Here is a 21649-nt window from a genome sequence, read left to right as displayed (position 1 = left end):
TAAGCTTGTGCCTCAGTTATGCGCGCATCGGTTTTGCATCCCCATCATTGAATTTTCACGATCGTCATTTGTTTGCGACCGCCGTTTGATACACACGAGAAAGTGCCGAGTTTAACACTTAAACAGCCGAGTGGCACGACGACACATGCTCTTTCTCTTCCTCTCTTTTCCTATCTCTTTCTTGCTTGTGAGGGTAAGCGTAATGACAGCAATCATTTGAACGCTGTCATTTGCCAAGTGAGAGGAATTTCGGTAGAATTTCATCGAACGAGCGTATGAAATATGTGGAGAGAGTCAAATGACTGTGTGGTTGACTTTGCGTTGCGCTCATTCGTTCGGATGTGTATGATCGAGAGCAGGATATCAAAGTCAGACAGACGCAGCGAAAACGAAAGACAAGCTCAGTCAACTGTCACCAAAAATGACCTCATTTCATTCAAGTCTCCTTCATGAAATAATCAACACCATCAACAACTATTACTTTTCAGGGAATTTCTTTCAAATCATAAAAAAAAACATTCAAAGTTTATTTAAGTTAAGTGTTTTAATTAAATGTACCGATCATCTAACTTTTCTAGCGGATTCTTGTTTTTCTTCATAGATTAAACAACAGGTTTCACAATCATTTTATGTTTTTTTTTCTGCATTCGTTAAACTTTCCCCCTTTCCATCTTACATGGCGGAAAACTTCGGACCCTTTCCCATATTTTGTTATGTTCCACACACTTCCGGTGGATTTTGATCTGTCTGCTTGATTTCGTGATTTAATACAACAGCAGGATGGGATGTTTGGAGGTGGAGGAGGAGGGAATAGTTTTTCTTCTCTTCAAATGGCACTTACACGCTACCGGGGGGAGGGATGAGATTAATGCTTTCGCTGCTCCACTGCTCCGATCTTACTCGGGTCGGTGGGAGGGGACACGTGGAATCCTACATCACTCTCTCGAATATCGAATTGGACACTCACGTTTAGTTTGTGGGTGGGGCGGGGGGCATGAACCTTATGGCTTATATTTACGTTTGATTTGTTCGTTTGCTCTCCGATGACGGTACACAATTACAGGTTTCACAATCTATTTGTCTGTGTGTTTGTGTGGATACGTATGTGTGATGGCCCCTTGGGGGGAGCGCGGGCAACATGAAAAAGATTGATTCGCGAAAATTCGAACTCTCTGGTACACTGGAAAAACACACGCACGTGGGGGGTTTTTGTTATGTGTGTAGTTAAAATGTAGCTTTTTACCTTTTTTTCTCTCTTAAACATTTCACAGTCATTTCGATTCCTTAAACTTAGCTTGGCCTAAAGTTAAATATTTTTAAATATATATATACTTTTCAACGCAGTTTAAATTCAGTGTATCTCTTGGTTTGCTTGTTTTTTTTGCTGCTGCATAAGTAAGTTATTATTGTTGTTCGTTTTTTAAGGTTTCGAGAACGAGAACTTAAAAGGTACTCTACTAAGAGGGCAGTGTTAAATTAAAGACTCTTTTGCATTATCTAACATCTATGAACTGGGAAGTGGGGAAAGGGAAGCAATAACTTAAAGGTAATCTAGTCGCTAGAATTCACTAAGTATTCACTCTGTTTGACCACGACACGTGGAAGGTTTAAAAGGGGGTTAATGCTGGTGGTGGTGTTGATTTTTAGTACAACTCGTTCGATCGATTTCGACACGTCTGACAGCAAGCCTGGCTGTAGTACGCATAGCTGCAGAGTTTGGCCTTCAGCACGATGCTACAGTTGGGGAAGTCATCCCGGCAGACGGCATCGTTCTGGATCATGTCCACCCGCGGGTCAACGTACGGTTCCAGCGAACCTGCCGGCACCGCCGTACTCGTCGTCGTGCTGGTGGTCGTCGTCGACGGGCAGGCCTCCTCGTTGCACACCCGGTACGCCATCGGACGGTCCGCGTAACGGCAGCTCGCCGACTCTTGCATTACCTTGTCGCGCAGGTTGAACTCGAGACACTTGACCGTGCGGCGCTGATTTCCGGCGTCACATGGTTTAGTACACTGAAAAAAAAAATTACATAAATTAGTACCCAACATAACCTCAAACTATTAAACGAAACAGTTCATACCTCGCTCCACTCAGAGTAATGCCACCTGGGTTTGCAGTCGTCGATGGTTTCGATGTCGCACGGTTCGATCGCGAGCGGGCGCTCCGCTCCGTCACACTCGGTGTCCGCCACAAAGTTGTCGTTCCGGATGCACAGGACCGTGCGGGAGCGCGTCAGGTTGAAGCAGTCGCCGGAGCACTGAAAAGGATTTTTTATTGGTTATAGTTTGAACCTAGGGGTTGGACAAAGTAAAAATTTTTACTATTCGTCAATATATTGACGTTGTTATTGATCTATTGGTCAATATAATCACGGGATTGAAACTCGTCTGAAAAACCTGTATCATTTTCTCAATCAAAACGGTGGCGCCGCGTGGTGGTAGCTGCCCTGTTTATTACACTGTGAAATTATCTATGGAAAATCCAAGGAACCAAAAGGTGACAACAGAAATGTCCGCCCAAAAGGGGTGCTGCAAAAAACTTTTTATTTTAAAAAAAATCCCAACAAATCAGCAACGAATTACAAGTTTAATAGTCGAACTACACTTAAAAGTTGTTTTTGTTATTTGTTTTTGCAAAACCGCATGTTTTTTAACAAAAGTGCCAAAAATATTCGTAACTACCTTTTGCCTCTTGGTGGCGCTTTGTGTTAGTATGTGTGTGGTCGATATTTGCGGACGTGCACGCAGAACACAGAACGGTGAGAACTAGCGAAAATGCCTCACTTTCTTCTGATACAAGTCGCCATATTTAAATTGCTTGAAGATTCATACCCGTGATATAATGACGAAAAATGTTTCGACCTGCATTTGGACACCTTGGTTTGACAGATGAGAGATAATAATAACAACCGCATTTTGACAACAGATTTTTTTTTGCCGTTTTCGAGAAATCTGTGGCAACATTCTAAATTTATTGGTAATAAGACTTTCTTATTCCAAAATTGAGTCAAATTCGTCCAGCGGAAGAGAGAGCTCGTACCGCATCTGCTCTTAAGACCGAGTTAAACGGAGTTAAAACGGGAGAAAGTTTCAGAGCAGCAAGCAAAGGAGCACCTCCGGTACAGCTTGCAAAGGAGGAGGCAGGATTTTAACGGGTTCCTCGGTTGGATCTCCAGTCCGGTGTCCTTAACCATAACCACTCAAGCTCAACTTTCTCCTCTTCCGCGTCTGTGCGAACTTGGCGTGCCGGAACACGCGCAGCTGACTTGCTTAGCGGATCGCGGCTCGTTTCCTTTTCGCACGGACTGCAGAACGGTCCGCACAGGGTCACGTAAGAGAACGTCCACAGCAGGAGGAAGGTCCATAGCAGGAGCAGGATGTTATGTCTCCCGGCCAGTGCACAGGATTGGCAAGGTTTCGCATTGAAGGTGGAAAGAAGCGACATGACTTGACCGGTCCATGTTTCCGTTCATGCCCAGTTCCGTGCAAAGTAAAAATCCGAATTATCCTCAAAATCACCGCAATCATTTTATTTAATTTTTACTTCCAAAAAGAACACTATTTCTGGATTTCATGCCGACTCTTATAGTACAATAACAATTTAAACCAAATGATTGCGTTTCCACGCTCCAAAACATGAACCGCTCGGAGACATCTTTCAAGTTGCTCACGTCCCAGATGGCATCGGCGAAGTTGGGCCACCATGTCGGTTCCGAATAGTGGTGGCCTCCAGCGGGTCCTGGTTTGGGCAGGCAATAACCAAAGAGATTTCGTCTTCTTGTAGCCCAACTCAAACCCTCGACGGCCACGGCGGCGGCCTTCGTCTACTTCTTGATAATCTCCAGCCCATGCAAGTCCCGCTCGAGGCCATTCTTCAGCTTGGCCAACGAATCCGACTGGTCGCGAGCGAGAAGTCTTTCCGGAAGATTGAGTGGTTGATGTTGCACCGTCCAGTTGGATAATGTTCGTTACAGAGGTGCAGATTCGTGACGTAGACTTTGTGGTTCTTCTAGTGATGAACCTCCATGATCTCCTGGCTCCAGGGCATCAAAATCCTACGCAAAAGTTTGCATTTTACGGCAAATCAGCACCGCTGGAACATTCCAGGTTGTTCTCGAGCACCGCGGATGGTAAAAATTTCCGTAGATTCAGGTGGAAGAATTCTTAAGGATGGAAGTAAATAAATCACTCCCTGTGTCTGGTGCTTGTGTTGTGTTTACGTTTATTTTGACATTTGAACCTGACAACGTTCTTGGATCAAGGTTCCATACAGGGCCGTAGCCAGGATTTTTGTTCGGGGGGGGCTTGGGTGCAAAAATTCAAGGAGTATAAAAATCAGCAAATCATTTATACCATCACTTGGTTTGTGGTATAATTATTGAGATGAATTGTAAAATTTTAATGTAATGTATGCAAAAAAGTTTTCGAAGATTTTCATATTAAGTTATCAATGTATTTATTGAAGAAACTCGTTCGTCTTTTTTTTTTTCTTTATTTTAACAGCTAGTTTGTATTAAAGGAGTAGAGAAAGTGTTTTTTTTCACATTTTCTTGAATTGTTTAATTGTAATCCAATTTCGTGATAAACGTCGCTAAATTTAAAATATACTTAACTTGAATCAAATTTTTGAAAGCATAATTTTTTTTTTAAAGAAATATCGATTTATCTAACCATATGTATTATGTTTTCTGTATTTTATACTGAGAGAAATTTTAAACCGTCTGGATTTACATTTTCAGCTGTGTGATAATTGTGATGGTTTATCTAACATTTTTCATTTTTTCTAGCACAACATAAATCTCATAACTGGAATATTTGTTTTTCTTAAAATTTTATAAACAAACTTAAACAATGTTTTATTTTAATTGTTCTAAGCTATTGAAGCCATTTCATATTTTGCGAAGCTCCTGGTGCTCTCAAAAATAAATAATTTTAATGAAATACAAAAAAATATAATCGTTGAAATTTCAGCTTCTGAAGTGTCGAATCTCAAGTTTACATCAACTGAGTTTACATGTGATTCATTTTTTCCGTGTCGAGTAAATTCACATTTTTTTCTGTGTAGGCCTATAATAAATATATATTTGAAGAAAAAAAATCAGTGCCTGTGTTTAATTTTAATGTGTTAAAAAATTTAGATAAAATGTATTAAATTAATTTTTAACGCCAAATATTCACTGGAAGAGTTGTTAATAATGCATATGTAACCATTTTTAAATGCATATGTAACCGTTAAAATTTTCCTCGATTGCATCAAACATTTAAACGAATCATGTTTAACTTTAATATTCCGACTAAACGCCATTTTCAAATTCATTACTCATTGTATTCTGAAAGTTGGTCCAGAATTTGAGCAAAAATAAAATTTTAAAACATGACAAAAAAATTTAATCAGATCTTAATTCTGAAGATATTTTTTTAATAAAATTTTAATCTATATACATGTTTAATAATTTAGGATTGTAACCATTTATTAAAATCGATGCTTGTTCAAGCAATATCTTGACACTAGGAACAAAATCCTGCACATTTTATGGTTTAGAAATTTTATATTTACGAAACGTTGCTAAATTAAAAATAAAGAAAACTTTATGTAAGAATTCATAAATTGATTAGTTTTATCCTGTAAATCTAATCTTAGTTTGCACTTGAATTCAAACATACCAATATTCGAATAAAAAAATAAGATTATTAAAACATAATTTATTGAAATGATTGAAAATTATTTTTGAATATCTTTATTTAAAAATGATAAAAATGTTTTTTTTTTATAATTTAAGGATTTTTTTAGTTGTAATTATTTTATATTTTTTTTATGTATTTGATTTTTTTCATTTTTGGAATTTCTGATGTTTTTGAAATTATCATGTGTAATTATTATCTTAAATTTTTGTTTTAAAAGTAAAGAATACTTTATGTAAGAATTCTTAAATCAATTACATTTTTCCTGTAAATCAAATCTTAGTCTGAATTTTGCTACAAGAACTATATTTTACTTTCAAACGAAAATTTAAAAAAATGTCCTGTAGCACGGAGACTCTTAAAACTCCATACAAAAAAATCTCAAGAGACGGTCAAGAAAAGGTTTACGAAAAGACTTCTCTTAAGCGGTACGCAGCTGAAAAGGAACAGAAACAAAAAGCGTCGTTTGATATTTCTTCGGGAGCAATATGTGTTGATGAGATTTTGATTTGTTTATTTGGATGCGACTGAAAATAACGTTTGAAAATAATGTATTCGCTTAAATAATATTGAAGAATTGCCTCATGAAGCTGACTATCAAAACGCTGATTCTCAAATGCTGAAATGAGGGAAAAGCCATTACAAAAATCACTTAATTTTCTGGTAAATATAAATTAATTTAGAAATACTAGAATTCAAACATAAAAATATTTAAAGCATCCAAAAATTAAGATTGAAAAAACATAATTTATTGGATTTTGAATAACATAATTTGAAATGATATTTTTTTAGTTCAGGATTACTTAAGTATCAATTATTTTATTAATTTTTCAGTTTTAGATTTTTTAATTTTTGGAATTTCAGATTTTTTGATATTATTCTGTTGAATTGTTATCTTAAATTTTTTATGTTTTTATTATTTTTATTTTTGATTTCTGGCATTTCTTTGTCTTATACCAAAAAATTTAAATCAAAAATTATGAAAATTTAGAAATTTGAAAGTGTAAAATTTTTAAATCTTCAATTAGCCGTTGCGAATATTATTCTGAAGTTTATGTCACTAAACTCTGACCAAAGTTGAGAGGGTTACAAATCAAAACTACAAGCTATGGTTTTATTATTTTAAAAGTGTTCAAAACACACTTTAAATCAGTACAGTTGTTTTGCATCATTAGTTTTCAAAATATCTAGCTGATGGCGAAATCCTTTTTTCGTGAGAAAAAAAAGTTCAAGATGGTATGTCAGAGACATAACCGAAAGACATAGGACCAAACAATTTAAATGTGTTTTTGGATTGCTAGTGAAATCTGAAATAAGATTATTTTATTTTGTTTCATAGATTTGTCGGCAAAATTGTCATAAATGTTCTCCCAAGGTGAACCTTCCATGAGGGCACCGGCCACTCCAGGTTGTGGCCACTAAGGTCGAAATGTCAATTTTCATGTTCAGTATCAAAACCATGAATTTTGATATCCATATTGCCACAACTCGTATGGTTCTGTTAAAGACCCTCCGGGCCCCGGGGAAACCTGCTTTGAGATCACCGGTCACTCAAAGTTGTGGCCACTACTGTCGGAATGTCAATTTTTATGTACAGTATCAAAAAACATGAATTTTGATACCCATATTGCCACAACTCGTATGTTTCTGTAAATGTCCCCCCAGGCCCCGGGGGAACCTTCTTCGTGGGTACCGGCCACTCCAGCTTTTTTTTCACCACTGTCGAATTGGCCATTTTTCATGAGAACCGCCGCATCATAGCGGCTTCCACGCCGTCCGCTTCGCTCGAATTTCCTCCTTCTGCTGCCGGTGGTTCTTCCTGGTTGCTGGTCCTCTTCTTCTATTGGCCGCTGCTGCTGCTGCTCCGCGCCGGCCCGACGTGCACAGTTCGAGTGCTCGTTCCAAAGTGACTTGCTTTTGCGAAATTTTCTGCTTAAATAGCGGCACAGCCGGAGAACGGCACAAAAGGGGCGCGGTCTCGAATGCATACGCTTGCTCTGATTGGTCATCTGTCCGATTTGTACTGAAAAATTGCTCATTTTGATTGCATGTTTTAAGTGCTTTAACTATGTTTAGTCAGACTATCTATGTAGTTAAACAATAGCTGAAGTCTTCCTATTTCGATTGGTGGTCCAACCATCTGGATTGATTCACAGGGAAAAAAGATATAAGCGTTCAAAATGTCCCCTTTTTTAACGCTTAAAAGTGACGCTTTGGATCGAATTTCTGAACTGGCCCCCCAATATAGTAAGTAGAGACATAGTCCTATGTCAAAACTTTCCGCGGTTCCGCGACATGATACAAAAATTCTAAATATTTTTAAACGAGCCCAAACATGTCGTATATGATTATCAAAGCAGGAAAAACATTTCAAATTTGTTTTCCGGACCGACCTGGTCGCTGGTCCTAAAAAGACTTAATCGAAATAAGTTATTTCCATTAAAATTGTGAAGCTATTTTTTTTTAAATATTGTATTTGCTCTCTGTTTTTTGGTCCATTTTGAAAAGGTGGCAACATAAACTTTGGAAAATATTTACAATTGATATTCAGAAATAAGAAATTATAAAGAAAATAATAAAGAAATTTTAAAATTTTCAAAATGCAAATTCTAATCTGTAAAATCCAAAAAATAGAAATTAAATAGTTTAAAAATGAATTATTGATCAGAAATTATGTTATTTGAAAGTGATGTTTAATTAATTTAATTTCAGAGTTTTTGAATCCAAGCTTAAATTTTTTTAACGTTTTGAATATTTTTATCATTTTATCGCAAGCTCATGCACAAAGTGAAAATTAGTTGATAATAAGTATTCACTTAGTTGATCTTCCGATTTTTGATATATTAAATAAAAATTGGAGATTGGCCACGGTGGAAACTTAAAAAATGTGACCAAAAGAAAGCATTTTGGACGAGTGGTTTCGGATAAAAGGTTTACGAAAAAGTAATAAAAAAATACACACAGATATTTCTCAAGCATTTTTCTCTAAGGTCTTAGATATGTAACTAACCATATTCTTAAAACCAAAACGATTAAATTAGAATTGTATTTCTGATAATAGTCAAAATTCACTCAAATGTTTTTCATATTAAATGCTTTCGTTTTTGAAAACAAAATCTAAATATTTTTGAGAAATTATGATAAATTTTGAAAATGTAGAGAAAAACATGTATTAACAGTTTAAAGGTTTTAATGCAAATAAAGGAGGGCTATTAATTTTACAATCCAAATTCGACTAGCCGAAGCCTCGATTATCCAAAGTTTCGATTATCCGAAGTTCGAAGGACTTCGGATAACCGAATCAGGAACAAATGAAATCGGCATGTTTTATTTGCTTGTTTTTAACATCAAATTCGGCATCTGTTTTTTAATGGTCCAATACACCAAGTTTTTGCTTTTGGGTGTTTTTTAATACCCCTGACGGTTTCAAAAGCACCCAAAAAGCAAAAACTGGAAATTTGGTTTATTAGACCTTTAAAAAAAACACCAGAAATATTTCTTGACCTCCATTTTGACCGCCACATTGAATCCAAAAATTCTAAATTATTTTATGGTTCTTCAGGGGTCATACTTAAGTTCTACAATCAAAAATAAGACAACAAGATCTAAGGATTTTTGCTGTCCCTATGCAGACTGTAGTCCCGATTCGCCCCAGATGACGGTAATTATTTCTATGTAGCCCCTTAGAGCAGTCCGCTCGGAAATTGCTATTTTCGAAGGTTAATAACTTTTTAGCAAAAAACCCAAAAAAATAAGGCGTCTTCGGGAAAGTTTTTCCAAATTTAAAGAAGATATTAGTTCTGAAAATTGATAAGAACTGGATAGTTATTGCGCCTTCCATTGGTCAAAAACTGAAACAGTTGCTTTTCTCCATACAATTTGACGATTTTGCCCAAACTTGGTGGTCAGTGGTCAGAAAAAGCTCAAATTTTGGAACTTAGGCTAGTGATGCGTAAATCTTTGATTTCAGGGGATAGCCCCAAGTAAGCCCAGATTTGGACCATCCTAACCAATGTAATGCTAAAACTACAAGATAAATGAGATGTTACTGAATGGAACAATGTTCAAATCTGCAGCTCAATTTTTAAATATCCAAATTTTGGATCCATAATCTACAAAAACTGAGCCCGGCAATGGACAGGCAAATTACTTAGTTTGATCAATCAATTCTTCATTCTCTATCTTACAAATCTTACAAAATTTCTGGGAAGAGAACACACAATCATTGATTTAAGATTTTTTTAAGGTAGTTCAATTTTAAAAAAATTGGAAAAAATTTCGGGGGGGCTGCAGCCCGGAAGCCCCCCCCCTGGCTACGGGCCTGGTTCCATAATACAAGGTAAGGTCGCGTTAATATATTGACGAAATATAAACATGTTAACCAACTATTGTTAGCCTATTGACGGAGTTGTCCGACCCCTAGGTTTGAACTGTTTGAAATCTTGTAATTGTGTAACCAATCCAACATTTGTAGGCCGGCTACGAAATTATGGGAAAATACTGACTGTCCTGGAATTGAGGAGTGTTACTAATGTTGCCCAAAACAGTCAGTAAATGCATTTTAAACAGGAAGGTGCTGTGTCCTATCCCTCGCCTAGACCAGACCAAAATCCATGATAAAACTGACAGACCAAATCTGTCAGACCAAGACTGTCAGACCAAATAGCAAAAAGTAAACAATCTTGGTCTTCGACATAGGTGCACACAAATCAAGAATAGAAAATTTGAAAAAGAATTTTATTTTTCTAATTCAATGACTGGGTTTGGACTGCAAAATTGAATGTACGTCAGCAAATGATTAAAAAGTGCGGCGTCCTGTACACCGACAATTAAATAAGCAGTTAAAAGCCTTATTCTTCCATTTTAATTTTTGATCGCGTTTTCGGTTACACCTGAAAAATCTTGAAATTATTTATACGGATTTGTAATTCCTCTCTTTCTATCATTCCCTTGATTTTAAATTGTTTTCAATTGATTGCACGTCTAATTTTATTGAAATTTTGAAGTTTTTGAAAAAAATATTTGTTTTGTCCCCTGACTTTTCGAGCCAAAATTTAAGGAAAGGGGGGGGGGGAGGTGTGTGACATAAGCTTTGAAAAATATATTTGCAACGGCCTAACTGCAATAATTTATATAGCTTTTTGTGATACTTTTCTATCAAAATTTGGAAACTTGGGCTCGAGGGTAAACACTTTTAATAAAGTTTGTACAGTATGTTAGAAAATTATGGTGGTGTAACCAGTCAGTCAAGGTAGGATTACTTCACGTTTTGATAAATAAGACGCAAACAAACAAACTCCAGCTGAAAATTTTTAAGGTACTCGAATTTATTTGACAGGTGTAGAGGTAGGCAAAACCGCTCTTTTTAAGAGCCGCTTATTTTCATTCGCTTATTAAAATGAGCGGCTATTTATAAGCATGCGTGTATTTTTTTGTGTTTTTATATGAATTTTATAAATTATTTGAAAAAAAAAAGAACATTCACTTACAAACCATAGGTTTTGGTGGTCTCTTTGTCAAGATTTTTACTCGAACCTTAAAGTTTGAATGCTTGAATGGGAAGAGCACCCAGGATTTTGGAGAAAGTTGCTTTTAATTTTACCAAATTGTGTTTATTTCTGTTAAAATTAAACTAATGCTTATATATAATTATTAAACAATATTTTGCGATTTTTGCCTTCCTCACCTTACTGGGGAAAGGCTATAAAATCACTCGAAAAATGAAATAATTAATTTGACCTCGTAGACCCACCCTCACGTATACCTATCGACTCAGAATCATGTTCTGAGCAAATGTCTGTGTGGATGTGTGTACTGTGTAGGTAGGTGGACAAAAAAAATGTCACTCGATTATCTCCGGACTGGATGAACGGATTTTGACCGTTATAGTCTCATTCGATCCGTCTTGGAGTCCCATAGGTCTCTATTTCAAAGAAGCAAGTTTAGCTTAGTACTTCAAAAGTTATGCTAAAAAAACGATTTTGGCGTATGTCCGGAAGATTGTAAAAAGGGTGTTTTTTGCAAGAAAACCTATCATATTATACATTTTCAGAAAGGTATTTAAAAGACCTTTCCAATGACCCAAAAACATTAAAGATCTGACAACCCTATCAAAAGTTATTAGCACTTAAGTGTTATTTATATACTTTTTGGATGCCGGATCTCACATATTTCAATAAATATGATATCCGGGTCCATCAAGCGACCTATTGTTAGTTAGATAATCGAAAGACCTTTCAAATGAGCCTAAAACATCGAAGATCTGTCAACCATATCAAATGTTATTAGCACTTAAGTGTTATTTATACACTTTTTGGAGGCCGGATCTCAGATATTTCAATAAAAATTATATCCGGGTTAGGGTGTTTCAGCCAAACAAAAAAGTTCTCAGATTACGGCAAACCGAGGTTCCCCTTGTAGAGGATACCCATAGGGACTCTCATGCCAAATATCAGCCCATTTGGTTGAGAATTGGCCTGTCCCCAGCGGTTTAAAGTTTACATGGAAATTACTATATGATTTTTGTGCTTTTCGTTCAATCGTTCCTACAGGTTTGGGGACAACATGGATTCACTCGGAATAAAGACAGGTGTGTAGGGGATGGTCCAAGGAACAAATTCCAGAAGGAATTAGGGTTGTCCATTCTGTCCCCAAGGTGCGCATTGGATAGACGTCCGGTGTCTCCAAAACCAACGATTCATCCTTCAAAAGCATCGCTTTTCCTTAGTATGCTATGACGGCTAGGTGAAATGATAAATGATTTTTTTCGTAAATCTTATGGGTTATTTAGTAATTTTGTGTGTAAAATTTTCATGTTCGGCATTTTGAAATGCTCAAATTTGTATTCGAGTGATAAATAGTTTAATGTATCTTCACGATCAGTCGTGCAATGAAAGATTTTTTTATTTTGATTAGAAAATCATTCAGATTTACTTTTGGAGTAATTTCAAAGAATACTAGAAAACTGAAAATATTGGATTGAAAACTTTTGAGTGGTGTTTAAACATTGTTAAAAATGCAATTTATTGTCTTTCAATGTATATTTATAAGAAAGTTGAAGAAAACCTTGGACAATATTGACTTATTTGGCATTAACTTATCAGCATTGTAATATTTGAAATAAAATTTTAAATCTGCAATAAAAGCTACAATTTGTTGGAGTTCAATGCATTATATTTTCAAACTAAAAAAAGACACAAGTTTAGAAATGTTTTCATTCGGATTTTAAAAAAGAACCACGGCTCTTTATTTGTGAACCATGGTTCATTCGCTCTTTTTAATTTACCGGCTCTTTGAGCGGTTGGCTCTTTTATTGCCCACCACTAGACAGGTGCACTTAATCAGCGTATATATTTCTATGTTGTTTGATATTTTTTTTAGATCTGAAAAAAATGGTCCAATAACAGCAAAACAAAATATAAAAGTGTTTGTGGCTTCAGATACCGTCAACCTTGGCGAATCGGTGCTAGATCCTGAATGAGAACAACAGTTTTGAAGCATTCGAAAGTTTTAAATTTGGAACGGTGACAAATAGGTTAAGTTTTAGGAGTCGCCGTAGAACATTAAAGTGAAAGAATTGTTTCAAATTGTTTAGTTTGAAACGCTCATAACCTTTTATTATCAACTAGGATTGCATTGCACTCTTCAACAAAATTGTAGAACGTGAATATTATACTTGACAAAATGTTCACTCAATCAAAGTCAACTTCTGGGAAAAAATCGAAAATTTGCGTAACTCTATTTTTTTAAATATCCCTTGCAAAATTCAACGCCCAACAGCGACCCCTAAGCTTTAATCAATTTGGCTCATTCTCGGCACAGATTCTTGATTTTGCCTAACAAATCGAAAAAATAATATCTGGAGTTTTTTTTTGAAAAGGTCCAAAAAACCAAAATTTATTTTTTTGCTTTTTGGGTGTTTTTTAATACCCCTGACTCAAGGCGGTTTTAAAAACACCCAAAAAGCAAAAACTAAAAAATTGGTTTATTGGACCTTTTCAAAAAAAAAAAAACTTCAGATAGGTATAATCTATGTCACTGGCTCATTTGGAGTGTGACTATTCGAGAAGCGTTTTGAAACCGTGCGGTCCCATTCAATTAGGGGAAGGTGGGGCAAGACGACCATATGGGGCAAGAGGAACAATCGCTCCTACGGCCGTAAATTGTACAATTTTGATTATTTCCAGTATGAGGAATTGTTGCTAGCAATTAGCGGATTCTACTACCACATAACCGCCAAAATGACGTAAACGCCACGGGGAATAAGATTTAATGAAGTTTTTTTTCGAAACCTTTGTTTTCTTATAATATTTGGAAAGTACAAAATAAGGCTTAGGGTTCGTTTTAAGGCTCATTTTATCAAAATGCTATTTTTCCTAGATCAGTAGTGTCCCTACAAATGACATGCACCTATTACAAAGTATGATTTAACTTTTGGTTATTTTTGTTGAGAGCTTTTAAAAAATCTTGTTCAGGTGGGGCAAGTGTACCATATGGATTTTTAGTATGGAAAAATTACGAATTGCTGCAACAACATATTTTATTGGGAAATAAATACATGAAAGTACTTAAAAACTGATAAACAATCGTTAAAAAAATTGTACATACAAAGTATAGTGATATTATGAAAATTTACTATTTATCATCGAAGTAGTTTTTTTTTTCGTAAAAACGATAAATTTTTTAGTAAAATATTATTATTTAATCTAAAAATGGAAGAAACCATTCAAATACATCCTAATCTGATGTATCTAAGTGATAACAGTTCAATTGTTAGCAAATTACCATATTTTTTCATGCATTGTTCCTCTTGCCCCAACGGGTTGCTCGTCTTGCCCCACTAGTTGAGTAGAACGTACGGAAAATCAAAAAATTTAAAATCAATTTTTCACATTAAAAAACAGGATTTTTTAAAAACTTGTTTAAACAAAGTCTTAGTCAAGACCTAGAATAAGATGATTATAATAAAATCCGACAGATTTTTTAACTTTTTAATGGGTTATAACGAGCATTTCCTTAGCTTGTTACACTTGCCCCACTTTCCCCTAATAACAAAGTTAAAATCTACACTCACGAGCAACGAAGCGAGGGAACATTCACTGGCAAAATCAGAATACGTCACCATCAAGGACCAATAAAACAACAACAAAAATGTCGTTTTTGTCGCTTGAGAATGTGTTGTAGAGCAATTCCAGCTCAAATCAGGATTTTTTCTGATACTTTTGTACCCGACCCTCTCCGATTTCAATGAAACTTTGTAGACATGTTATCCTAGGCCTATATAAGTCATTTTTGTGTATATGGAGCCAATAGTACTCGAGAATAACATTTGAGAAGGGCGTAAGGTATTCAAATATTTTAGTATTTTGCAATTTAAAAATTACTGTATCTCGAAGCCGTTGCATCGTATCAAAAAGTGGTCAAAGACAAACTTGTAGGAAATTGGACGGGCTTTCTGATAAAAATACGCTGAAACAAAAATACACGCCACTTTTATGTCATTGTTCAATTTTTAAGTTTAAAAGTTAAATTTGAAGGTGATGTCACGATTTTTTTTCGCTCAAAATTTTTGAGGAAATACCCTAAGATGTTACCAAAAGACTGACGAAAAATGCAGGATGGTATGTCTCTCCTAAAAAAATACAAAAATCATTTACTAAAACTGTTTTTTTGAAAAGTGGTCTAAACGTCAAATTTTTTAAAACCGGTAGTGGGAATCGATTCCCCAGATAATTTTACATAAAAGTCTCCGTATTGACCATTGTCCTATGTCCAATCCTTGGGAAGATACAGCGGTTTTAAAAATAAAAATGTTGAAAAAACGGGATTTTTGGTGGTTTTGGCATTTTCTATATGCCAGACTTGGTTTTTCAGTCTCGTAAATATTTTTACCGGAAAGCTCGTCCAATTTCCCATAAGTTTGTCTTTGACAGCTTTTTGATTTATATCGTTTTTAAATTTACGTTATCAAATTTACTATCCTGGTTTCTACCACACTGAAAAAAATATTCTATTTTCAGTTATAAGCAATGTAATTAAGCTTATATCTGTAAGCCCTTACATCCAATTGAAATGCTGTCAAAGGCAAACTTATGGGAAATTGGACGAACTTTCCGTTAAAAATATTTACGAGACTGAAAAACCAAGTCTGTCATATAGAAATTGTCAAAAACCACCAAAAAATCCCGTTTTTTCAACATTTTTATTTTTTAAACCGCTGTATCTTCCCAAGGATTGGACATAGGACAATGGTCAATACGGAGACTTTTATGTAAAATTGTCTGGAGAATCGATTCCCACTACCGTTTTTTTAACTTTGACGTTTAGACCACTTTTCAAAAAAAAAAACAGTTTCAGTAAATGATTTTTGTATTTTTTCAGGAGAGACATACCATCCTGCATTTTTCGTCAGTCTTTTGGTAACATCTTAGGCTATTTCCTCAAAAATTTTGAACGAAAAAAAAATCGTGACATCACCTTCAAATTCAAGTTTTAGACCTAAAAATCAAAAAATCTCATAGATGTGGCGTGTATTTTTGTTTTAGTGTATTTTTTTCAGAAAGCCCGTCCAATTTCCTACAAGTTTGTGTTTGACCACTTTTTGATACGACGCAACGGCTTCGAGATACAGTAATTTTTAAATTACAGAATACAAAAATATTTAAATACCTTACGCCCTTCTCAAATGTTATTCTCGAGTATTATTTGCTCCATATGCACAAAAATGGCTTATATAGGCCTAGGATAACATGTCTACAAAGTTACATTGAAATCGGAGAGGGTCGGGTACAAAAGTACCAGAAAAATCCTGATTTGAGCTGGAATTGCTCTGTAGTCATTTGTAGGTAAACTCATGTTGTCATATCCTGACCAAGTTGGTAAAGTTGGATGATTTTGTACAGCTTTGCATAGCAGCTGGGTTGGAAATTTTGTGAAGCGGGAGTTTTAAAAATAACTAGACTTGACTGTTCTGGGTTACCCACTTTACAAGTTTGTACTTTAGCAAAGGAATCAACAGCAATACTCACCAAACCCCACGGTCCGGTGAACCACTCGCCGTACTCGCACGCCCGATCGCTGGTGCACTCTCTGGTCGTGTCCGGCGTAAACCGCAAATCACACCGCTCCGCGTTGGTTGAGGTGCTCCGGTCGCAGAAGATGGACCGCGTTTGCAGTCCCACTCCGCAGGTCGCCGAACACCGCTCGCTCCAGTCCGCGGTCAACCAGACGCCGGTCTTTTTCGCTTCAACTTTCTGCGTTATTCGGCTTGCGTCCAGGTTCGTCCGTCCGTACCCGTTGCTGATGATCTGCTGTTGTTGCATATCGTTCTGGGTGTTGTGTCCGTTGGCGTGGTGGTGATGATGGTGGTGGTTGTGATTGATGACCGTTGGTCGGTGCTTGTGCGGTTCCGACTGCTGGGGTGCTGGCGTTGGTTTGTAGTGCTTGGCACAGTCGCACTTTTCCGAAGCCGGAGGTTGTTCTTCCATGCAGGCTCCGCTGCTGACCTGGATGACGATGCCGGAGATGAGTTCCTGGACGCACTTGACCTCGCGTGACTTGTAGACGTCGTTGTCGATGGTTTTGTCCTCGCAGTTGCATTCGCTCCATTCGGACAGCTTCCAGTAAGCTGGGCAGGGTTGGGTGTTGCAACGAAGCAGGTTTTCGTTCAGAACAGGTTGAGTGAGATGGGCGCATCGTTTGGGAGAGAAGATTCGGGTTGGCGCCTCGCGGACGCATTTGATGACCGGCTGTTGAATGCCACCGCCGCAGGACTTGCTGCATGCGCTGAATCCGATCACCTTCCAGAGGAACTTGCGCTTGCGGAGTGGCTTCGAAGTGCTCGATGCAAGCGTGTTGTTCAGGATGATTCGCTGCTTCGGAACGCGGAGACTTGCCTTCTCGGAGATTTCGTTGGAGAGTCCTGTAAGAAATTGGGTTATGTAACACTCTTTAGCGACCATAGATTCTTGAACTCACCATCGATTCGGTTGTCCTCGCCGGAGCTGCCCTGTTCCACAGCCGGGTTGGTGTTGATCGGCATCAGGTACTCGTACTTGACGCCCGGGTTCGGCTGCTGCGACAGCAGGTACAGCTGGATGGCTTCGGCGGTTGGTCCGGGCGCGGTGATCCACTCGGTGACGCCCTCGATCCGGCGGTAACTCGCCGCGGAGCCATTGTTCAGCCCGTCTATCCGGCGATACTCGAAGGTCGTTCCAACTCCCTGGTACAGACCGCTCAGCGAGATGGTGTAGTCCCCGTTGATGATGAACCGCTGGTGGTCGGCCGTTTTCAGTGCTGCAAAAAGGGGAAGAGCAGAGAAAGGGTCCCGGTTAGCAACCCTGGGTGTACGATGGAACACGTGCCATAATTGACCAATCAATTTGTCCTTTTTCGGCGCGGAAAAACAATTTAATCGCCCAGACGCATTGTTTCGTCGCGATTGCCATAACCAAGCGTGCGTGCCCTTATTGTTCTGAACAGCAAGTAAATACACAAAATATCGTGAGGGAACGCACAAAAAAGACCCGCTTCATTGAGGCCACACGCGACAAAGCCGCGTTTATTATTAAATGCCATCAGGACCGTGATTTCGTTCGACTGGTGGCCACCGGGATGGGCTGGGGGCGGTTCTTGAAGTCATGGTGCGGGGGCGTTATAATTAATTTTCCACTTCTAGCGACGGGCACTACACTTGTTGTCTCGCGGCTCGAAATGGAAAATTCGAGGCCATTGGACGAGACAAACCCGCGGGAGAATAATGAAGCCGTGCCATTTTTGCAAATGATTGCAGCGGCGTAAGAGGACACTCGCTATCGAGTTTACAATGTGGATGGAATTGAATAAAATGGCAGACAGGAACAATTATCGACATGCTGAACAGCCACCATAAGTTGAAGAGCATTGTTCGGCGAGAGATAATAATGTGACTGCAAAATTTTATTGCATTTTTCGATTTGGGAAATTACTGCCATTCCGATTTTGCTAAATTTCATGAATATGGCGGCTGTCCTATCTCGACCTTCTTAACAAAATGCTTCATTTAACTAATATATTCTAACTTGTCTAACTAATACTTGTGAGTTAAGAGGTAAATCATCCCTTCGTTTTCCTTGAAACTTTGATCTAAGAGTAGTGTTTGTCCATGATCACGAGTCTGGGGTCCATTTTTCGATATTTCATGACGGGAGGAGCGGTACGACGTCAGTGGGGGTGACATTGGGTCTGGGGGGTGAGATTGGGTTAAAGTGATTTTTACGGATTTTACTATTTCTCAGGTTCTTCTCATTGAAACTGAATTCTGTTAAAAGGGTTGTGTAGGGGACATCTTAAGATGACTTCGCTGAAAAAATCTCGTTCCTAGAACAAATCCTGTTATTTTGGCAGCTGTCTAAAGTTGAGGTACGTTTTTGGCCAAAAATGACCTCTCGAAAAATCATTTTTCTAATACTTTTGTTAGAATTGCTCGAAAACTACCCAAATGTTTGTAAATCTCCACTTCAAACATTGTAGCATGTCAATACGATTCCCTCTAACAAGAAACACTGTTGGATGACTTGTTTTTACCATATCGTTGTATTTGAGCATCATTTTAGTTTCATTTGACCTAATGTCACCCCCTCTAAGGGGTGAGATTGGGTCAATTTTCAAACTATTGGCATTCAAGGTAGTGTTCATCAAAATCCACCATATTTTGGGAAAATGTCAGTAAACTATCTAAGAACAAATCTACGTTGAAAGATTTTCGATGTTGTTTAAATTGTTTTTGTTATTAAGAAATTACGAGAGGTGTATCGTTTTTTGACCCATAGTCACCCCCACTGACGGTATTTATTTTTCTGGATTTTTTCGCACGCCCATGTTTTTAGTGATTTGTAGCTCGAAACCACGAAGAGATAGAAATTTGTTGTCATAGGGACTTTTTAGTAAAATGAGATGATGATTTGATTTGATGACGTACTCAAAATTCTGAAAAAAATATTTTTCATTAATAAAAAAGTTAAAAAATGGTTTTGAAATCGCTGCCATTTTCCGTTACTCAACTCAACACCTGTAAAGTTGGTTTTGCCATCATTAGTTTCCAAAAAATCTAAGTATTGACGAAAAATTTTTTTTTTTGCGAAAAATAAAAATTTTGCGGTGCTGTACATTGGAGTTTCATAAAAATTCAATTTTTTTTAAACAAGCCCAAACATGCTAAATATGATTATCAATGCAGAAAAGTACATTTCAGATTGTTTTAGTTGATTAGACTTTTATTTTCATGGAAATTTGGAAGTTTTTTGGAAACAGATTTTTTTGCCCCCTCATTTTCCAGACTAATTTTGTAGGGGAGGGCGACATAAAGTTTGAAAAATGTTTGCAACGGCCTTACGATGAAAATTGTTATTTTGATTTCCGCGGTGATTTTGATAGTCATAGTTTTGCTTGCGTTCAAATTTTATTTTTACGGCAAATTTACCATCACTTGTTGGCCGGGACCGTGGTGTAGGGGTAAGCGTGGTTGCCTCTCACCCAGTCGGCCTGGGTTCGATCCCAGAAGGTTCCGGTGGCAAATTTTGAGACTAGATTTGTCTGATCACACCTTCCGTCGGACGGGAAGTAAATATTGGCCCCGGACTAACCTAAAAAGGTTAGGTCGTTAGCTCAGTCCAGGTGTAGGAGTCGTCTCCCTGGGTCCTGTCTCGGTGGAGTCGCTGGTAGGCAGTTGGACTCACAATCCAAAGGTTGTCAGTTCGAATCCCGTGATGGATGCAAGATAAGGTGTAAAAAGAGGTTTGCAGTTGCCTCAACAATCAAGCCTTCGGGCACCTAGTTTTCGAGTAGGAATCTCGCAATCGAGAACGCCAAGGCAATGCTGTAGAGCGAATAATTTGATTTTGATTTGATTTTTTTAGGTTGTTGATGGTGTTTTTACGAAAAAAATATTTTTTTTTTTATATTTAGTTGGTGTCAAACCATCGGGGTTTGAGTGTATTGGAAAAATGTCCAAAGAATCTGAAATTGCATTCCGATCTCATTTTTATATTGATATAATTAGGACACTTAAAGAATGTAAAAAATATTTATATTTGATTTGATTCATATAGGGGAAGGTGGGCAAGACGACCACATGGGGCAAGAAGAACAATCGCTCGTACGGCTGTAATTTTTACAATTTTGATTATTTCCAGTATGAGGAATTGTTGCTAGCAATGCAATTAGCTGATTCTACTACCACATAACCGCCAAAACGACGTAAACGCCACAAGGAATACGATTTAATGAAGTTTTTTTCAAAACCTTTGTTTTCTTTTAATATTTGGAAAGTACAAAATAAGGCTTAGGGTTCGTTTTAAGGCTCATATTATCAAAATGCTATTTTTCCTAGGTCAGAAGTGTCCCTACCAATGACATGCACCTAATATTAAGTATGATTTGACCACTGGTTATTTTTGTTGAGAGCTTTTAAAAAAATCTTGTTCAGGTGGGGCAAGTGTACCATATGGATTTTTAGTATAGAAAAAATACGAATTGCTGCAACAACATATTTTATTGGGAAATAAATATATAAAAGTACACAGAAAAAAATAGTGTAAATTTGGAAGCTGTAATTTTGGAAGGTTGAATATTACCTCTTTTATGATGTAATTTTACCTCAATTTAGACTGAAAAGGTGACATTACACCAGAAAAGTAGTAAAATTACACATTTCCAGATGTAAAATTACACCTTTTTTCTGACATAAAAGATGTACCCCTTCCCAGATGTAATATTACCATGATTTTTTTTCTGTGTACTTAAAAACAGTTACACAATTGTTTGAAAAATTGTCCATGCAAAATATTGCGATATTATGAAAATTTACTATTTATCATCTGAGTAATTATTATTTTTTTCGTAAAAACGATCAAATTTTTAGTAAAATATTATTATTTAATCTAAAAATGAAAGAAACGTTTCAAATACATTCTAATCTGATGTATCTAAGT

General features: G+C 37.0%; 1 protein-coding gene across 1 annotated transcript in view; it reads right to left on the bottom strand.

Annotated features, from left to right (window-relative positions):
- Nucleotides 1–525: 525 nt before the first annotated feature.
- The window catches only part of LOC6038269 (thrombospondin type-1 domain-containing protein 4), a 332455-nt gene continuing 311331 nt past the window's right edge, over nucleotides 526–21649 (bottom strand). The window contains exons 9-12 of the mRNA XM_038252070.1: nucleotides 17658–17975; nucleotides 16709–17601; nucleotides 2081–2257; nucleotides 526–2012 (exon numbers count right to left, since the gene is read on the bottom strand). Coding sequence (XP_038107998.1) covers nucleotides 1644–2012; nucleotides 2081–2257; nucleotides 16709–17601; nucleotides 17658–17975 — 1757 coding nt within the window. The 3' untranslated portion in view covers nucleotides 526–1643. The remainder of the gene's footprint in view (nucleotides 2013–2080; nucleotides 2258–16708; nucleotides 17602–17657; nucleotides 17976–21649) is intronic.

The sequence above is a fragment of the Culex quinquefasciatus genome, chromosome 2 (assembly GCF_015732765.1).
Source record: "Culex quinquefasciatus strain JHB chromosome 2, VPISU_Cqui_1.0_pri_paternal, whole genome shotgun sequence".
In the NCBI taxonomy this organism is placed as follows: Eukaryota; Metazoa; Arthropoda; class Insecta; order Diptera; family Culicidae; genus Culex; species Culex quinquefasciatus.
Note: the sequence above shows the minus strand (reverse complement) of the source record. Positions and strands in the feature narration are given on the sequence as shown.